At 38.7% G+C, this 19948-nt stretch overlaps 1 protein-coding gene across 2 annotated transcripts; it reads left to right on the plus strand.

Moving 5' to 3' along the window:
* Positions 1–274: 274 nt before the first annotated feature.
* Positions 275–17948, plus strand: c9orf72 (C9orf72-SMCR8 complex subunit). Of its 2 annotated transcripts, none has more exons than XM_063909459.1 (10): positions 275–456; positions 1275–1772; positions 3522–3617; positions 4058–4122; positions 6058–6130; positions 6868–6984; positions 9406–9641; positions 9749–9806; positions 11561–11670; positions 16818–17948. In XM_063909459.1, exons 2-10 carry the CDS (start codon positions 1326–1328, stop codon positions 17002–17004), a joined length of 1389 nt encoding a protein of 462 aa, XP_063765529.1. In that variant the 5' UTR covers positions 275–456; positions 1275–1325; the 3' UTR covers positions 17005–17948. The 2 variants fall into 2 exon arrangements, with proteins under 2 accessions (XP_063765529.1, XP_063765530.1); XM_063909460.1 differs by having other exon boundaries at positions 1350–1772.
* The last annotated feature ends 2000 nt before the right edge of the window (positions 17949–19948 follow it).

The following is a 19948-nucleotide window of genomic DNA, read 5'->3' on the forward strand; positions in this document are numbered from 1 at the left end:
GGAGATGTCGTGATTGCAATGTTCAGTGGTTTGATTGAAGAGAGCTGTAAAAAAGCACTAGGTATTATAAGGGTGGCTCTAGACAAAGGATGAAATAAATAGGCAATACAAGAGTGTTGCCCATAGATAAATCCATTTGTTAGACCAGGCTTCATGTTAATGAAGCAAAATAAGTTATTTACCTGCAGGTGGACGACTGAAATTAAAATGACATCATTCATTCACTGCCCAATGCCATGCCTCGTGCACTAGAGGACGCTGTGCGTCTCCATCTGTGAGTGACGTAAGACTGACGTACTAGGAAGTGTGTTCAACACATCCAACACTGCAGCTTGTTGACCATCATTTCCAAGTTAAATACTATGGCAACAGAAAAAGAACAATGATGGCATTTCAGCAACATATGGAAGTATTCCTCTAAAAGGAGGCTTCTTTGTGATAAATTAGAACCAAAAAGTAAGTCATTGCGATGTCATTCCTTTGCTCTATCAGTGCTAGTTTGGCTAATGCTAGTTAGCTAGCCTTGCACAACATTGAGTTAAAATGTGCCTGCTACAGAATATTAACCGGTAAAACATTAAAGTGTGGTTTTATTTTGTATTTACCGATACTGGCAATTAGCTTTTAACTGTCCAATGCATTGTTACGTAAGATTACAGTACGTATATTTGAGTGTTACGTTAAATTACACCAGACTCAATTGTAAAAACGGTCAATATTAAACAGCATTTCTTGCGGTGGATACACAGAGCTATCTGGCAACAAAACAGTAACACATCTTAAATTATAAAAAATCTTCTGGTGAATTCGGCATACTTTTAGTCAATCAAATAGATGTTATAATTCGTATGTATTGTTTGACATAACGCGGTGTGGTTGATAACACCGTATTCCTTATGTTTCCAAGTGCTCATGCTAAACAAAAATGTCACTAAAATTAATTGTTTGAATGCAGAGTTCCAGAAAAGTTCATAAAGAATGGCACTGGCATCTAGATAAGCCTTATCAGTGTGTTGAAACATTTTTTATTGCAGGTTTTAATTCAGAAAAAGAGCAGTAGTTTCCTGTTTATGAACAGTGTCAGGTGACTTAAAAAACATCCCCAAAAAATCACTTTCATTTCCACTGAGAGACTGATCACTTCTATTGCAGTATGGAGGCTTAAAATGTGATCGTTGTGCAATTACAATTTGGCACATCAGATGGTTTGTTTTAAAATGAAAGTACATTCTGTTTTTTACTTATTACTTTTCTTTTCTGTGTTTATAATGTAGTTTCATTATCATCCACTCTGACACTTGGGAGGATATTTACAATCCTCTCTAATGTCCTCCGGCTGTCCCCCCCAGTCACCAGCTGTGGCTAAGTCTGAGGTAGCAATTGAGGGAGAATGCCCGCTGCTGGCTGCCACCTTCGCCTACTGGGACAACATCCTGGGTCCACGGGTGCGCCACATCTGGACACCAAAGGGAGAGCAGCTGATGTTCCTCAGCGATGGAGAGGTCACGTTTTTGGCCAATCATACACTCAACGGGGAGATCCTGCGAAGCGCTGAGTGCGGCGCTGTGGACGTCAAGTTCTTTGTCCTGGCGGAAAAGGGCGTCATCATTGTGTCTCTTATCTTCGATGGCGAACTGAAGGGGGATAAGAACACATGTGCCTTGTCCATCATCCTGCCTCAAACTGAGCTGGCGTTCTACCTTCCTCTGCACACCATCTGTGTGGAGAGGCTAAAGCACGTTATCCGCAAGGGACGCATTTGGATGCAGAAGGTACTATCGCTTATCCCTTGACTAATGAGGCAAATTATTACCCTTTATAAACCTACTTTAAAACCCGATCCATCCCAAGTTCTTAGTTGAACTGTGTATGAAGTCATCTATCACCTCTGTTTCTCCCATTTGGGATTGCAACAACATTGGCAGAACAATAAAGTTGCAGTCTCCAAACACAGAGGACTAAATTAGCTAATTAGTTTTGAAAGCTCCTACTGAGAAAGCTAGTGAGGATGTAATAATAGGAGCATGGAAAATAACGTGACGCACATCACTGAAAATACACACACCGCTGTAAACTTCATCAATTTTATTAAATGTCAACCAGCAGTGTGTCTATTAATGCATCTCTCAAGTTCAACATTTGTTAGCTTTAAATATTAAATTGAGTTTCTCTTTTTCAGACTGTACACCCTCACATATTATATATTTCAGTAGGTTTTTTATTTTGGATTCTTAGTCCTCATTGCAGAAATATACTCATTACTGGCCTCAGGGTTTTATATCGTTGGTACATCTTTGGCAAAACTTTAAAAATCTGTTAAATTAAGTGTTAAAAACTACTAAGTACTAAAGGTAAACAACATCCAGTCAGAAAATCATATTTTTTCTTCTTAATTCTTCAATATCAAAAATTCTACATTTGTCTCACGGGGCTTTACTACGGAGCCGGGGAGTGGCCATTGAGAGAAAAACATTAATAAAACGAGGCCACGGTTTACTAATTCGTGCACATGAGATATAATTCGAGGCCGCGATTGAATTAAAACGTGCAAGGAGTCTCTCCTCCACAGACAAAAACCAATGAATGAACTTGCGTGGAGGACGAGGCTTATCGAACTCTTCTGATAGAAACTGCTCTGTAGCTCGTTGTCTACCTTGCTATGGCTGCAAAGTCCCGTATCTTGTATTTTTAAAACCTTATGTTCATGAGTTATTGATCTGCGAAGTTCGAATCTGTCAATATCTTTCTCATTTTACCAAACTTTCAACCCCTTCCTTTCTCATCACTCCCCAGCAGCTCTCTATTCTTTGATTGAATTGAGGTCACGAATTACATATCGTGCGCACAAATTAATAAAGCGTGACAACGTTATAATTAAATTGTGGCCACGAATTGCATCTTTTGCGCATAAATTAGTAAAGTGTGGCCTCGTTTTATTTATTTTTTCTCCCTATGGCAACTCCTGGGCTCCCTACTTTACAGGCAACAAAACATAAATGACAGATTAAAATATATTAAAATTGCAACGTAAACAACCCAGATGACTATAATGATAATGTGATAATGTGTGATACCTTTTATAAAATACAAATTTGAATAGGATGTTCATTTGAAGCTTGAGCCAGCCCTAACTTACGATCAAAGCCCTTGAGATTTATCGAAAATCTCAAGCCTACTCTTGAAGTGGAAAAAGACATCTATTTTGATAAAGGTAATTTCCTATCCCTGATATATCATAAAATATCATGTATTCTCGTTATTTAGTAAAGAAATAGACCAAATAGCAAAGCCTATTGTTGTATATTCAGTGAAAAGAAATCTGTATTTTTGAATTTAAGCAAAAATGTAATTTCAGCGTGGGAGTGTCACAGCTTTCCATGGTGAGAAAGTTGATGGTTATCATAATCTTTACACATTCTAAATTCATGCCCAAAAATGAATACCACCAATCCACTCAGTCGTCTTACTTGGGTATTTATGCTGTTTTTGTTTGAACTGTTTGAACTTTCCTTCAACTTTAGGGCTACAACATCATCTCGGTGCTGAGCTTGGAGATCATCCCTATCATGGAGCTGTTGGCCTCTATGAAGTCCCACCATGTGCCAGAAGATATAGACGTGAGCAGCACACAGACACATTACCTCACCTCTCATACTTCAAACTGAACAATTTGCAACAAAGGGACTCTACATCTCTATTGAATACATATCACATAGGACTTTTTACGAAACAAAGGTTTTAACTTTGGTATACTCACTTGTTTAATTTTCCACTTGTTCAAATAGTTGCTATTTCCAAGAGGTTTAAATTGTCCAGGGCCTCTGCCTAGATTACCACCCAGTGCGATTCAACACATTTTCTCCCTTATGATATGCAAATGCAACAGAAAAAGCAGCACAAAGAGACTGCCTGGAATCTTTCTTGTGGATTCCTGCTTTGTTACACACTCCTGCATCCTATTTTTCATAGCTATGCCTGCAAATTTACCCATCAGCACTTTCATCTTTTTTGAGAACAATTTAAAAAATGACTCATTTGTTTCTCACCCACTGAGTAGATAAAAGACACGGTGCTAAATGATGATGACATCGGGGACAGCTGCCACGAGGATTTCCTCCACAAGTAAGCACACTCCCGTTCAGGCAAATGGAGACAGATGATGAACATCGCCCATTTAACGCCCGTCAACCTTCCAATGATGAGTAATAGCCCTCCACTTAGCCGAAGTTGGCTCCATAGAAGGGGCGAAAGCTAAATCACTGTTAGGGTTGAGAGTCCGGAAAGTCCGTTGCAGGCAATCGCTCACGGTTGAAACAAATTAACTCAACATCCTGTGGTGATGACAAATCATCTGTACACTGGAATTGATTTAGTTGCATCTTAACAATATTTATAGCTGATGAACATGCTTAATAAGAGAATGTGTGTGTGTGTGTGTGTGTGTGTGTGTGTGTGTGTGTGTGTGTGTGTGTGTGTGTGTGTGTGTGTGTGTGTGTGTGTGTGTGTGTGTGTGTGTGTGTGTGTGTGTGTGTGTGTGTGTGTGTGTGTGTGTGTGTGTGTGTGTGTGTGTGTGTGTGTGTGTGTGTGTGTGTGTGTGTGTGTGGCAATGTATGATTGAGTTTAAAACAAATCAGGCAAACGTTATATTTTCACCAACAATTGAGGACTTAAAGGGATTTGAACATTTTAAAGTGGGATTTTCCATGGATGTATAAACTGGATACAGCATTGGAGGCGTGGCCCCATTCATTCCTGTTGAAACTGCTCAATGGTGCATGATGCCAAAATGGCCTTACTCTTGAGAACAAAAATACATAGGATTCCTTAGCTCTTTCTTGGGTCCTCTGTTGATTTGCCTTAGCCCTTGTATGGATGTTCCTTGGATGTTCCCTGGATGTTCCTTAGGTCTTCCCCTTATGTTCCTTAGAACCTCCCTATATGTTCCTTAGAACTTCCCTGGATGTTCCTTGGATCTTCCCTGGATGTTCCTTGGATCTTCCCTGGATGTTCCTTGGATCTTCCCTGGATGTTCCTTAGAACTTCCCTGGACGTTCCTTAGAACTTCCCTGGATGTTCCTTAGAACTTCCCTGGATGTTCCTTAGATCTTTCCTGGATGTTCCTTGTATTTTCCCTGGACGTTCCTTGGATCTTCCCTGGATGTTCCTTATAACCTCCCTGGATTTTCCTTGGATCTTCCCTGGATGTTCCTTGGATCTTCCCTGGATGTTCCTTAGATCTTCCCTGGATGTTCCTTAGATCTTCCCTGGACGTTCCTTGGATCTTCCCTGGATCTTCCTTAGATCTTCCGTGGACGTTCCTTGGATCTTCCCTGGATCTTCCTTAGATCTTCCGTGGACGTTCCTTGGATCTTCCCTGGATCTTCCTTAGATCTTCCGTGGATGTTCCTTGGATCTTCCCTGGATGTTCCTTAGATCTTCCCTGTATCTTCCTTAGATCTTCCGTGGCTTTTCCTTGGATCTTCCCTGGATGTTCCTTAGATCTTCCCTGAACGTTCCTTGGATCTTCCCTGGATCTTCCTTAGATCTTCCGTGGATGTTCCTTGGATCTTCCCTGGATCTTCCTTAGATCTTCCGTGGATGTTCCTTGGATCTTCCCTGGATCTTCCTTAGATCTTCCGTGGATGTTCCTTGGATCTTCCCTGGCTTTTCCTTGGATCTTCCCTGTAGAGTCACAAGCAGTACATTGCTCTTCACTCGTGCTAGTTGTCCTGCCTGCTTCCCCACTTTAAAACATCTTAACTATCCCTTTAAAGTGTGAAATGGACTATTTAATACCTAAGAATATATTCAAAGACCAGAATAGGAACCAAACTTCATGAGGAGAAATGTAAACGTAATGATATTAACTAGTAATCCATCTGTACTGGCCCGGGGCCAGTTGCATTAATCTTAGTTCCTCCTCTCTAGAAAGTCCTGTGAATGTTTTTCAGATCCCTCCGTCTCAATCATTATTCCTGAAAGCTGTCATTAATGATTACAGACATGCTAATTTAGCTAATTGGCTCTAATTCGCACGTCTTTGTCTCTGTGTTTCAGAGCCGTCAGCTCTCATCTGCAGACTTGCGGCTGTTCAATAGTAGTTGGAAGCAACCCGGAGAAAGTAAATAAGGTAAATGAATGTGTGCACACACAAATTGGCAACGCATCTACATGATTTTAAATGTAATGGAGGAGGTTTTGAAAGTTTAACAAGCCCCTCGTGCTCTTTCTCAGTCTCTGTTACTGCTTGATTTGATGTTTTGATTCTCCGTCTGGGCATTTGCAGCTCAGCTACTGCTGCAACTGTTTACAAAATTATAAAAGTTATATGAGAAAGCATATTCTTCTGCTCCATATGGGCAGATATTGGAATTAAACGAAGAAAAGTGGGACATGCTAAACGAGATGGAAAACTGATATTGCACACCATACGGTGTTTGTTTAAGATATCTTTTAGCAGAAAAGAGCCACTAAGAGTTTGCCCAATGAATATCAAAGGGCTACCCAGCCTTAATTTGTAGGTTTTTATTGACTCCAGGCCCTAACTGAGCACCAATTAAATCAAGACTTTCCTTAATTATTTATTATATTATTACCTAGCCTCAAGCCTCATGTCAGATTGAGGTCTTAAGCTAAAGTGTGGCTGCTTCAGTACATTTTGTGCTGATGAAGCTTCTGGAATAATCAACCAGAAGAATCAAGGTGGAAACAAATGGCCTTTTTATTTCTTTCCATGTTTTAAAAAGTGAAACCTCATACCAGTGGTGTAATGTAGTGGAGAACATTTACTCAAGTATTGTACTTAATTACAATTTTGAGGTAGTTGTACTTTACTTGAGTATTTTAATTGTATTTGAATTTTTGCAGATTGTGCGGACTCTCTGTCTCTTCCTCACCCCTGCAGAGAGGAAGTGCTCCCGCCTCTGCAAGGCTGACTCTTCTTTCAAATATGACACAGGCCTTTTTGTTCAGGGTCTGCTCAAGGTAGCCACCTCCTCACTCTCATTATACAGCACAATGTGATCTGAATTAGAGTCTGCTCACTGTTCTGGCTGCCTGTTTGATGTTGCCCGGTCTGTTGTCCTGGCCTAATTTCTTGTTGCAATGGGATATTTTTATTACAGCACTGCATGATATTCAGATCTGTTTAAATGCATGCAGTTTCTTCTATTACCTTCACCTGGTTTCTATTTTTCAATCATCCAAATAAAATGTCCGGACTAACATAATCTCCATTGCATAACTACATGTTTTTCTTAACTCTTAATAGACAAGCACATATAAATAATATGGGACATTAATGTTTTGCTATTTTCTAATATTTCTAGGCTAAAATTTATGTTCTTTAAAAAATGAACTTTATTTTCTAACTTGCACTGTTTTTCCGGGGATACATTACCCATTTAGGGTATACCATTTTAAAAATATTATACCCATATTACATTCATGTTAAACCCATGATAACTTCTGTGTTAGATTCATATTACACCAATATAACACACATATTTTTACACAGTTATTACACCCAAGTTACAACCATAGGCCCTTTTCAACACCCATAAAACAGCCATATTAGATTGTATGAAATTGTTGTTACACTATAAATACACCCATGTTACATGTACTTTACATGTGTAGAACATTGTTTTTACAGTGTTATTGCACTTATATTACGCTCATGTTCAACCGATATTACATCCATGTTACATTGTTACAGTTATTAACCAAAGTTGCACCCATAATACATTATTATTATGGCATTATTAAACCCATGTTGCCCTATGTGGCACACCTATAACACCCAGATCACATCGTTATTACACCAATGTTACACTCATGTTTGACTGATATAACACAGTTTTTAAACCTACATGAGGCCCATATAACTCTGTTATTCCACTCACATTCTTCTACATTACAAAATCTATCAGGTCAAGTGCAGACCTGAGTATTCTGAACATCAGAAAAGCAGAGAAGTCACCATATTATTTACTACTGTTTGTGAGGCAAGAGGGCTTAGTTTTACACCGACAGGTAGCTCAACACGAGCAGAATAAAAACAGCAAAAGTGGCAACAGGAAAGCTGCTGGTGCTTGTTAGTTCAGTCATAAAGAGTCAGTGTTGAGCACGTCGGCTCTGTGTGGAGCTCCTGCAGGACCACCTTATGGATTTCTACATAAAGAGCAGCAGGGAGTGAAAGAAACTGGCCCTGGGAGAAACAACAAGAAAGGAAATTGGAAGTTTCTTTGCTCGCAAAAATTGAAATGATTTATTAGAGCTCCTCTATGCATGTATGACATAGATATAAGATGTTTTGATGGATCTACCCTGTGTATATGCAGGTCAGAATTTCTAATAAATAATTTATCTTTTTGCGAACGAGATGCTTTCTATTGTTGTTGTTTCCTCTTATAGAAGCAAAGTGTGCTCTGTCCTGTGTGTGTTTTAAATTGGGACAGAATGTGGTTGGAAGAACAGATTTCCCACACGCTAAGCACAATAATTTAAACCTTTTCTTAGAAATCGCATAAAATAACTATAACATCAACTGGGGTGTGCAGACAACCACAAAGGGCTGCATTGACATGGTCCTTGGATAGTCCCATTTTACAAGATGGAGAGTGGTTCTTCCAACTGTGTTGTGTTCACAAGCTCTAAGTTAACATGTGCAAACCACATGGACGCTTTAAAGAAGATGTGTCATACTTATTGACATAGAGTCTCTTTTTGCCACTTGGCAGCACATAAAAAATTCAGATGTTTTCTATAGGTGTAGTTACTGATGTGTATTATGTCGTAAACAAAACGGGGAAATTAACACTTATTTCAGGCATCGAACCAAAAACGAATTAAAACAAATATTGATTTTGAAACCAGGGAGCCGAGAAGTAGTAAAATGATAACTAATTTCTGGGGTTTAGAACTCATTCCCATGAAAATATGTTCACATGTGACTAGTGGTGTATCCATTGGTGAGCATAGTTGGGTTGGTCAAAATGTCAAGCGCCATCTTTTATTTCCCTGCCAATGCTACAACACCCATGTTACAACCATAGGCCCTTTTAAACACCCATATTAGATGGTTGTACATTTGTTCCTACATTATTAATAAGCCCACCCTTGCTTTCTATAAGTTTCACAAGTTTCTCCGTAATCCAACAGACAAAAAAACAATAGCAGTAAATGTAACCTCTTCAATGCCACTGTGGCTCCAGGGGAAATGGTTGTTCACCAATTGGTCAGTGGTTTAGTGCGTAGCTCCTGCAGTCAACATCTCAACGTTTCCTTGGGCAAGATGCTTAACCCTGAATTGCTAACGTAGGAGTACAGTATTGTACTCGCTTTGGATAAAATCTAAATGACACATAATGGGTTTTCTCCCTTCTTTAATTGTTTTATCCCCAGGACTCCACAGGCAGCTTCGTCCTGCCCTTCCGCCAGGTGCTCTACTCCCCGTACCCGACCACTCACATCGACGTGGACATCAACACAGTGAAGCAGATGCCGCCGTGCCACGAGCACACGTACAACCAGCGGCGCTACATGCGCTCCGAGCTCACCGCGCTCTGGAAGACGGACAGCGAGGATGACATCCCCCCCGAAACAGTCATTCACACCGACGAGACCTTCACACCTGACCTGTAAGCCACTGCATTTTCTGCGTTTTTAATACACTTTTATATTTGCACCTTTTAACACTGTTCCCCAAAAACTTCATATTTTAACCACAGTCCTTTTTTTACCCTAGGAATATATTTCAAGACGTCATGCATAAAGACACTTTGGTGAAGTCTTTTATAGACGAGGTAAGGATATTTTTAATTTGCTTGGTATTATTCATTGTTTCGATAAAAAACAACCCAAACATAAATAGAGAGAAAGGAATAAGTAAACCCTTCAGAACATTGACAGAAATGACATCAAACACAACATTTCAGCAAACTTCTATTATTCTCATTTATCGTCATTCACAGGGAAAATGTAAGAAATTATAAAAAACACTATTTACCTCTGAAATGAAATCCCAGGTGATCAGTGGTCAGTGGAGTCGGACCCTTTTTTTCAACCACCAATATGAATCTGTTAGTAAGGAATAATACATTGCTTTGTTCTGTATTCCTGCTGAGTTCTGTGTGAGGTATGTTTTCTATCTGAATGAGCAAAAAAAATAACAGTGTCACTAAAACAAAAAAAGGGGTCTGATCCATTTTTACTTCCTCTGCAGTACAGTGCTTTTGAACACAGGCCCGGCTTTGTATCAGGCAGCAACAAACACTTGAATGACACCTCACGGATACAGTCCCTAGAGCTCATAGGCACAAAAACAGTCAAATTTATTCCCAAGGGTCCGAACCCATCATCTGTTCCTATGAAAATGCTACCAGAGTGGGGGTTACAAGTTTTATCATGACAACAGCAATATGTTCCTCTCTCAAGGTTAGCACAAAGGAGCGAGAGTGAATCATGAAAAAAGTTATTAATTGCTATTTTCTAAAATGACAAAATTTCATTGTTGGTTTTAAAAATATGAACTTTATTTTCAAACTTACACTCTGTATCTCCAAGGAGAAATTATACACAATATGCCCATGTTACACCCATGATAACCCATGTTACACCCATGATAACCCATGTTACACCCATATTACACCTATGCTACTCTCATATTAGACCAATATTTCAACCATGTTACACACATGATACACCTATATTACATCTATGATACGCATATGATAAACTCATGTTACACTCATAGTACAACCATCTTACACCCTTGTTACATATATGTTACAGCCACGTTACACCCATGTTCAAAAACAGTACATCAACGTTACACCCATGCTACACCAACACTACAACAGCATTATACTCATGTTACGCCCACATTACATCCATGTTACCGCCATGTTACACTCTTGTAGCACCCCTGTTCCACCCATGTTGCACCCATGTTACACCCTTGTTATACCCATTTTACATCCATGTTACACATAAGTAACACCAAAGTTATACTCACATCCTTGCTACACTCTTGTTAAACCCATGTTACGCCTAAGTAAAATGCACGTTGCACCCATGTTGCATCCAATTCAAACCAATATTCCATCCATGTTACAACCATATCACAAACCACCGGTTTACTTACTTAACACCCACATTACACACATGTAATACCCATGTGACACCGACGGAACACCCATGTTACTTCCACAATCAGCCATGTTTGTAACATTATGATGTTTTGAATGGGGTGCATTGCAATTGTACACAGAGCAGGCTTTGTATTGGGGAACAACACACCCTTGGGATGCTCCCATCACTCTGATACATTCCCTAGAGAACATACATACAAAAAAAGTTAAATTTACTCCCAAGGGTACAAAAACATCATATGTTCGTATAAAAGGTCTCCCAGAGTTTGGGTTACACGTTTTCTCACAACAACAGCAATATGTTTCTCTCTCAAGGTTAGCACAAAGGAGCTGGAGTGCATTATTCCAGCCTTTTATAGCGGAGCAGTAGCCCAAGACTACTAATTGACATCCTGTGTCGTCCCCAGGTGTTCATGCTGAAGCCGGGTCTGTCCCTGCGGAGCACCTATCTGGCCCAGTTCCTGCTGCTGCTCCACAGGAAGGCCCTCACATTGCTCAAGTACATCGAGGACGAAACGTAAGAGCTGTAACCAATAACACGTTCATCCAAATAACCCAGAGGACTGTTGTTCGGCAATAGACCACTGCACTCACACAGAAACACCAAAGCATTTTACAGCTTAGCATTTTACCGCTTCCGATTACCTCGTATCGAAGTCAACAGAAACCTTGTTTTTGGTTAGATACTTTAAATTAAGACTGTGGTTAACACAAGCGTTGCGGATTTCATTTTTTTTGTTTTGTTCTAAAACATAAAATCTGTCAGTAAATACCCCAATGATAAATGTCCGAAGCGTCTATGTGTCATAAAAACTGTGGTTGCTAACAAGTGACTTAGCAAGACTACTAAACACATGGTGGTCACATGAAGCCATGATTTGACTGTGATTTAGTTTTGCATTTAAGCTATTAAAAACCATAAAAGTGAACCGGTTGTTTCCAACAGAGCTTATTTTCTGCGTTTACCAAAGATCGAATGGAAAAGTAGCATTTTTGTAGAGACAAGGAACGGCAAGTTTATTTATATAACACCTTTCAACACAAGGCAATTCAAAGTGCATTAAAAGACATTAAGAGCGTTAAGAAATAATTATAAGTATAACAACAAGTTAATATAGAATAACACAGGTATAAAATACATGAAACGTCTTTTGTATGGAGCCCTTGTGAAGTTTTTTCCAAGCTGGTCTACAAAAATACGTCATCACTGCACCACTCTATAAGGTATTTCTACAGTAGACCAAAGAGGAACACATTAGTGTGGGGTGAACACAAGCCTTCAGATTTGTAAACCACAACAGTGATTGCAGGCTACTTTTTGCAGTAGAAAAAGTATAAAAAAAACAGGCACGAGAAAAAAATCAGTATTATCAGATGAGTCATCCTTCACCCTGTTCTGACACACACACCAACACACAGTCTTTGTCTAAATCCTCAGGCTTGAGAGGTTTAATGTAAACTTCAATGCATAAAGTCTGCGGTTCACTACCTGTCCCCTCCATGAGGTTGAAAAGACTAAGATATCATACATATTTTATTTAAACTTAATACCAACAGTCAATCTATATTTATGATGGCCCTCTGTCTTTCCCATAACTCCAGAGAGCAGTTCTAATGTGCAAAAGCTATGACATACTTTATCCGATTTACTAAACATCACACATAACCAGAGGTAAAAAAAGAGGTTTCCTGCCTGATGAAAGTATTTTCTGTGATGTCAGCCATTTCCGACCTTTAGTAGTTAAGAGCACTTCAAAATCCAAACCATACTATTAAGCTAAAAAATCAACAAAAAACAGTTTTTATCAATGGATGTGTTTGAGAATTAGGCTTGGTGCAAGAGTTATTCACTGAATTTGGATTTTTGTACTCTTTATTCATTGTTGTTTTCAAGAATAACATAACACACACATACATAGAAAACAGAACAGGGACTACACCACTCTACCTTAACAGCCTGTCTTTGTCTTTTGGATTTGCTGTTTTAATTCATTTCAAATCATTTTAAAATATCTTTGTGTTTTGCACTTACGAATCCAAAAAGCAGTTTTTCCATTTTTTTTTTTAACTTTAAGACTAAATGTCTGTAATTACTTGATACTCACAGCTTAAACGTTACCCCTAAATGCCATGGAGTAAATGTGGTGAGTCATGCTCACATGCCTGGTGATTGGTGCTGGGAAGTGAATAGAAGAAGAGGCAGCTGGTTGTCTGGCTACGCAGTGAGATAAATCCTCAACATAATCCCAGAGTGACAGCTTCCCATCCAAATAGCACAAGGTGAATAATGTGCAGGGAAAGAAAGTGATGCAAAGCACATGCCATAGCCTTCCCAGTCACCACCGCTCAACATCTGAGAGACCTCATCATTATCAGCATCATCAGACTTTTTATGATCCTCATTTGATCACTGACAAGAGACTCTCGCTTCTATGCCCCCCTCCTGAGGCGCATAAATGAGACTGTACGGCAGGTTGCAAGGTGACCTGGTGGCTTTTGATTGCCTCTCATCAGACTTTGCATTAATCTGTCTCGCCATTTAGGCAGTTAACACAACATTTACTGAAGGATAAACAAGGGTTTGGTGACCGATTGGCATATGACGATGTCCACAAGGAAATATCGCAGTGGATGATAATACCAACAGTTAGTGGGTCTTATAATTCCACGATAAAGGTTCTGTAATTACAAGATTTGGCTTAGGGCCCCAATTTTGCCAGGGGCAGCACTTATCATTGGAGCTTGGAATTATGCAGAAGTGAAGTTTCTTGACTAAAATCGCCTGTAAAAATGTACTGGAGACGTGAAGATTGAGCTCCTGGAAGCCAAAGAGCTACTGTATATGTCGAGTTTATCTAAAAAGCTATGTGAGCCAACGATGAAACTTGCCAAAAACAATACTTTACAGAGGAGAATTCCTCAAAACATAATTAAGACAACATACTTAACATTTTGGTTTTGTTTTGTCCAGCACTGGAATGTAACAACAGTTGGGATGGACCCACAGTTTTGACTGTTTGTTTATTCGTTTGTCGGGTAGCTATTTGATTCGGGGATCCCAATATAGGTATTTTTTAACCCCTCTGTATAACAAAAAATGCAAAAAACATGCTAAATACAATTAATACAGAAAAAAAAGAATGTAGAATACTGAAATCTTTTCAAATGTAAGACCTTTAACCAAAGACGTGTTTCAGTGCTAAACAGTCCATCTCGGCTCCCCATGTGGGACTGCACAGCATTTTAATTATTTGTCCCACACATTTAGCCGATGTCCCGAATGAGATTGACGTTTGTCTATTTAAAACTTGTCTAGAAAACAAGAGAGTGCTTTCACCATTAGCTGTGTCAGATGTCAATCAACAGAAATGTGTATACTTATGGGTGTAGCCATGCAGGGCGACTCCCAGAGAGTTTTTGTGAGCTTTGCCAGAGTTTTTTTTCAATTGCGCACGTAGGGGAATACATATTGAAGCGATGCTTCCTTGAAACTCACGATAATGATCTTGACTGTAATTGTTTTGGGATTGATCTTGACATCCCTTGTGTTCAATGGCATTTGCAACACCTTTTTGATAAAGCAATGAGTATCTGTTCGATGGACCATACCCTTGTTCGTTGGCCCAACCTACAAGTAGTTCTTTAGCTTTACCCTCCATGGGATTGTCCTCCTCTCTGGGGACCTTGTTCAGCTCCTTGTACAAGAACTACAGATAGTGGTATGTCACACTATAGTCCCAGCAGAGTTTCAGTAACCACCTTCTTAACCTCAACAATTCTTCTGAGACACTGCAGGTTTCGCTTTCCTCAAATTCTGCTCCATGCCCCCCCTCCTGTGGCACCCTGGTCATCGCTCCATCTGGGCCTGACTCATCTCCTTCTGTGCTCCCCGACAGTGGACTGACCTTCCCACTCCTTTAGGACAGCAGTCACTCCCCACATTTTTTTTCTACTTCTACATGATTTGGCTATTCTCTTGTTTACCAAAGACATTTCAGGACACTTCAGCAAATTGAAACTTCTGCTTCTGGCATTCTGCTTTGTCGTAATGTTGATTACATTTCTTAATCTTTACAAAAAAATGTAAGATTCTTTTACCACATTTACAGTAGAAAGCCAGTTAAATCTAACAATGCATAGTGAGAATTAGTTGACATGGCAGTACATTTTACCCTGGGAAAGAGACTCAATTGTTGTAGCTGTAAATCAATCAACCCTGTGTGCACACAAATTGCCTATACACTCACATTTACACACACCATGGCTCCTTAGTGTTTGTCCCTTGGTATTTCGAAGCTGCGCATTCATTTGGCAGCACCATATTAAAAATGCTGAAGCTGCATTAATGAATTTTCTTTATTAACAATTAACATATGACTGTGTGTAACGTGAAAGGGGTCATTTGTAGTGTTGAATCCAGAGGGAATTCTCACGTAGATCTACAGAGCATGTCCTGTGTTTCAGCTTGTCGTTTTGGATATAAGGACCGTAACCATCGTCTCTACTGAATGTCGTTGTGTTTGCACTCAATGTTTTTATTTGGAATTTTCAAAGAAAGCTTCAAATGTCTGTCCTCTATTTAAGTCATTTATGGTGTCCAACGAGCAGGAGAGCAAACAGTTTTGTTTTTTTTCAGTGAAAAGGTTATTTTTAAAACTCTTATCACCAACACGTTGGCATTAAAACGTAATAGTACAACATCTCTAGGTGTCAAAAGGGAATTAGCTCTAACCTTTTTATAAAAATGTACCTTTGAGGTATGGTAGATGTTTCAACTTTAAAAACAGTTAACATATTATAAAGAAAATGTCAGTTCAATGCTTAGCTCTCTGCTCTCAATGACAAATTCTAGACAAGGAACAGGTTCTTAAAATATTACAGAAAATAGTGTATTAAACTTTGGGTTACTTAATGTAACCTTAGTTCTTTAATAACAGAGTGAGGTGTTTCACTATAGGAATACATATTATTATTAATAATAATAAATATAGATATATTTATATAGTTTTATACATTTACAACCTATTTTTTTTAATTATTATTTCTCCACCATTGTGTTTTATTCCCATATCTTTTTATTTTCTTTGTTGTTGGCTAAAAAAAGTTTGTAGAAAAAAAAACTACAGCATACGACAGGTGAATGATAATACTAATATTATATATTAAAATAGTTTAATAGTCTATATAGTGGTGCAGGGATGACATATTCCAAGTGCTTGCTTGACAAAATCATGGATTTTGGTATATTGTAGAAAACACATTTTTGGGCCAATGTTCAGTCGAGTAATTTCATTCAATTAAAACACTTTTAAACTTTTGAATCTGAATGCAACACCAGAAGTAAAAAGCTAACGTAGTGTAAGTAAATGTGAAATCTGAGTAAATGCCTGAATATATCTCATTTCGGAAACAACCTTAACTGTGAAAGGGAAAAAGGCCTCCTTGTTTATGGTGCTGCTAACAGCCCGAGGTCAAGGGGCATACTATATTACAGGTGCCTCAACAAGATTGTTTATGCACTGTTGCCGTCTGCAGCATACATAATTCATGGTGGCGTGGCGTTCCTGTGCACAGCTACAGCCCAACGAGATGCAAATCCTCTGACCCCGGAGTGATGTGGCTTGTTAGCAGTTACACAACAAAGCCTCTCCTCTCTGTTCACAGGCAGAAAGGAAAGAAGCCGTTTCGATCCCTGCGCAACCTAAAGACGGACCTGGATTTGACAGTGGAGGGGGACCTGCACATCATAATGGCCTTCGCTGAGAAGCTGAGGGCGGGACTGCACTCATTCGTGTTCAGCAAGCCATTTTACACCAGCATGCAAGAGCGAGACGTTTTCACTACCTTCTGACTCCTTCCTTCTCCCGCGCTTTTATGTAACTGACGCTTAATGGAAACAGATGTCTTTGTTTTCTTATGTGTTACATCAATGCATGCATGCCTGAATATTTGTTTATGCCTTGCTGGAATGTAGAGAAACATTTTGTGTCCTTATCAGTTCATTCAAAGTCGAATTGCTGCTGTTATGAGCCATTACACTGTATGTTTTTTAATGTAATGCCTTGATCGACCGTAAGCATAATGTGAGTTGAATGTTTTGGGAGGACTTCAATAATTCTCTACTGGGTGAATTATTCATGAGCTCTATGCCTTATGTTAATAGAGGGTCTGTATTAATTTATGGTGTTAAAATTGGCTGCCCACCAGGACATTTGCAATTTAATTTAAAGTGATATCTATTAAAAGTATTAGTTTCTTCACTGCCTGTGTTATAAATGACCTTTTGAACTGTCCAATTTTTTTTATTTTTAGTATTCAATTAATGAGTCTGTGAATGGTGAGAATCATCATAAAAAGGGTGAGAGTAATCATAGGATTTTATTAAAGAAAAAGACAAAGCGCTCTAATGAAATTTTATTATAACCCCTCTTGACAAAGCAGAACTGTTGGTAGCTGACAGTCATAAAATGAAATCAGGCAATCTAGTTAAGATGTGATGAGTATCGCTTCAAAAAATGCAAATATTTCGTTATCATAATATGGTGAGTGATGATGTTGTCCAGTTTCCCCACATTTGCATATCATTTTCAATTCATAACATTTGAACCAGAGACAGTCCAACTGTGTTTAAATAACAGACATGTTCGCTTCCTTTCTAAAATCACTTTGCTTCCTTCCCTTTTACTTTATCTGATTTGGATTCGGATCCTGATCAATTTTGTTTAAAATGTGAACTTTTGTCTACTTGTGCAGTAAGAGCGATGAACAATAAAGACTGTATTAGCAAATGTCAAACCTGTATTGTGATTTATTATTTACTTTCTAGCTGATATGAGTGACCGTCCAGAGCAGTGCTAGAAGCTCCAATAGCCTAAGTTGGTGATGTTTTGATAGTATATTGCTAACCATTTTCAATGTTTTAGCATGCCTTTTTTGAATTGTGTTTGTTGTAAAAGGATGAGATTGTGTTTCATCTTTGTAAGCTGTACTCTTCTGTACTTTAAGTGTGATTCTATATGCCTTCTGCCTGAATCTGCTTTATGGTTTTCACTTTCCTTGGTTCATTTGTTATTTTTTTAACTCAGTAGGTGGACCTATTTGTATATCAGTATAACCTACTGTATGTTTTGACCTAAAACGGAACATTTTCTGTTTGCCTAAACACAAAATATATATCTGAAGAGCAAATGTATTCATGAAGTAGATGGTTTGGCTCCTATGAAAGGTCTACTCCTTTAATAAAGACAACATTTGATTCCATACAAGGAAATAGTATGATAGTTAGCTATCATTAACTCAATGCCACACATCGGCATTAACTTAACCAGCTTTCTATATTCAGGTTTACCTTGTTGTTTCAGGTTACACTGGATATCCCTTGCAGCTGAAATAAAGCCTATTAGGGCGAATGCTTTCTTGGAGATCTTGGGTAAACAAGAAGCCACATTGCTTGAATACAGGATTATTGAAATGTAGTGAATAATTGAATGCTTTTACCAATGGGTGGGTTTGAAGTCAAAAGAGAATAAGTACATACGTTTCCCTGGCTAGAAATGACACATAGAATAATGTAAGGTCACAGACAAGAGAAACAAACGAGCAAAGTTATATATATTTGATTTATTTTAGAGTCAGAATACTTTCTTTATCCGAAGGAAAAATCGGATAATTAACCATTACACATTCTGAATAGTTTTTACAGTGGTGGATAGATTAATTGATGGATGGATGGATGGAGAGGGATGGTGGATGGATGGATAAATGGTGGATGGAAGTAAATGCCTGAAAAATAAATGTCCATAAAATATTTCACACTTTCTAAAGCCTGGATAATGAGTGTGACAGGGATGATTTATTTCCTGTTGACTTTGCTGACACAAGTCCTGAAGCACAGTGACCTTTCTGAAACAAGCTTCCTCGCAAATAATATTGTCTTTCAGCAGAAGACAAAAAAACGTCAGCATATATGAGCAGCTTGACATTACTGCTGTGGACTGTCGTCTCATTTGTGTGAATAGGAAACAGAAGTGGTGATATGACACAGCCTTGTGGTGCGCCAGTTTGAACTATAACCTCCCATGAGCAGATCCCATTCAATAAAACTCTATGAACAATGTTTGATCGACTACACGAGACCAACATTAACGTTTTATGAAAAAAGTCATTCTAAAAGCGTTATAAAAGCCGAGCTAAAATCTATCAAAAACCATCAGTATATGTTTTGGTTATTGTGGCCTTATAGCAATTTGGTCCACCATAGTGAGAGTTTGGTCCTCTGTCCCCTTTTGCTACTTGTTGGTATTTGAAGAGGGCAGAGTTGAATTCCTACAAGCACAATTGGGGAATTTTTTCAAAGGTTTGAAAATATACAACTATTTAGCAGAATTTGTAACGACTAAGTGACAGCCCATCTCAGCTGGGGAGAGGGCTTTGTTCGGTATGGTTTTGGAGTTGATACAGGAATCTTTTTTAATCAGATACACAGATAGGTTTATACCTCTCTGCAGCCCATTCTCGGATCTTTCAAATCATATGTTCTATAGATGTTCAGATCATTAACCTGTTTACCACATAGTGCGCTAGCTACCATCCTATTTTCTCTGCCCATCATTGCAATGTGCCCCTACCAATCCTACCTTGCATCGCCTGTTCAGAATCTTTGCTCAAAGTTGTTCTTTTATTCAGTTTTGCTAGAAAATCTTTCTGTCTAAATTACTTTTCACTATCCATTAACCGTTGACTATGCAATCCTTTCATCATTTGAGTCATAACCAATATGCTAATATGTTCCTTCA

This window comes from Eleginops maclovinus, chromosome 19, assembly GCF_036324505.1.
Source record: "Eleginops maclovinus isolate JMC-PN-2008 ecotype Puerto Natales chromosome 19, JC_Emac_rtc_rv5, whole genome shotgun sequence".
Classification (NCBI taxonomy): Eukaryota; Metazoa; Chordata; class Actinopteri; order Perciformes; family Eleginopidae; genus Eleginops; species Eleginops maclovinus.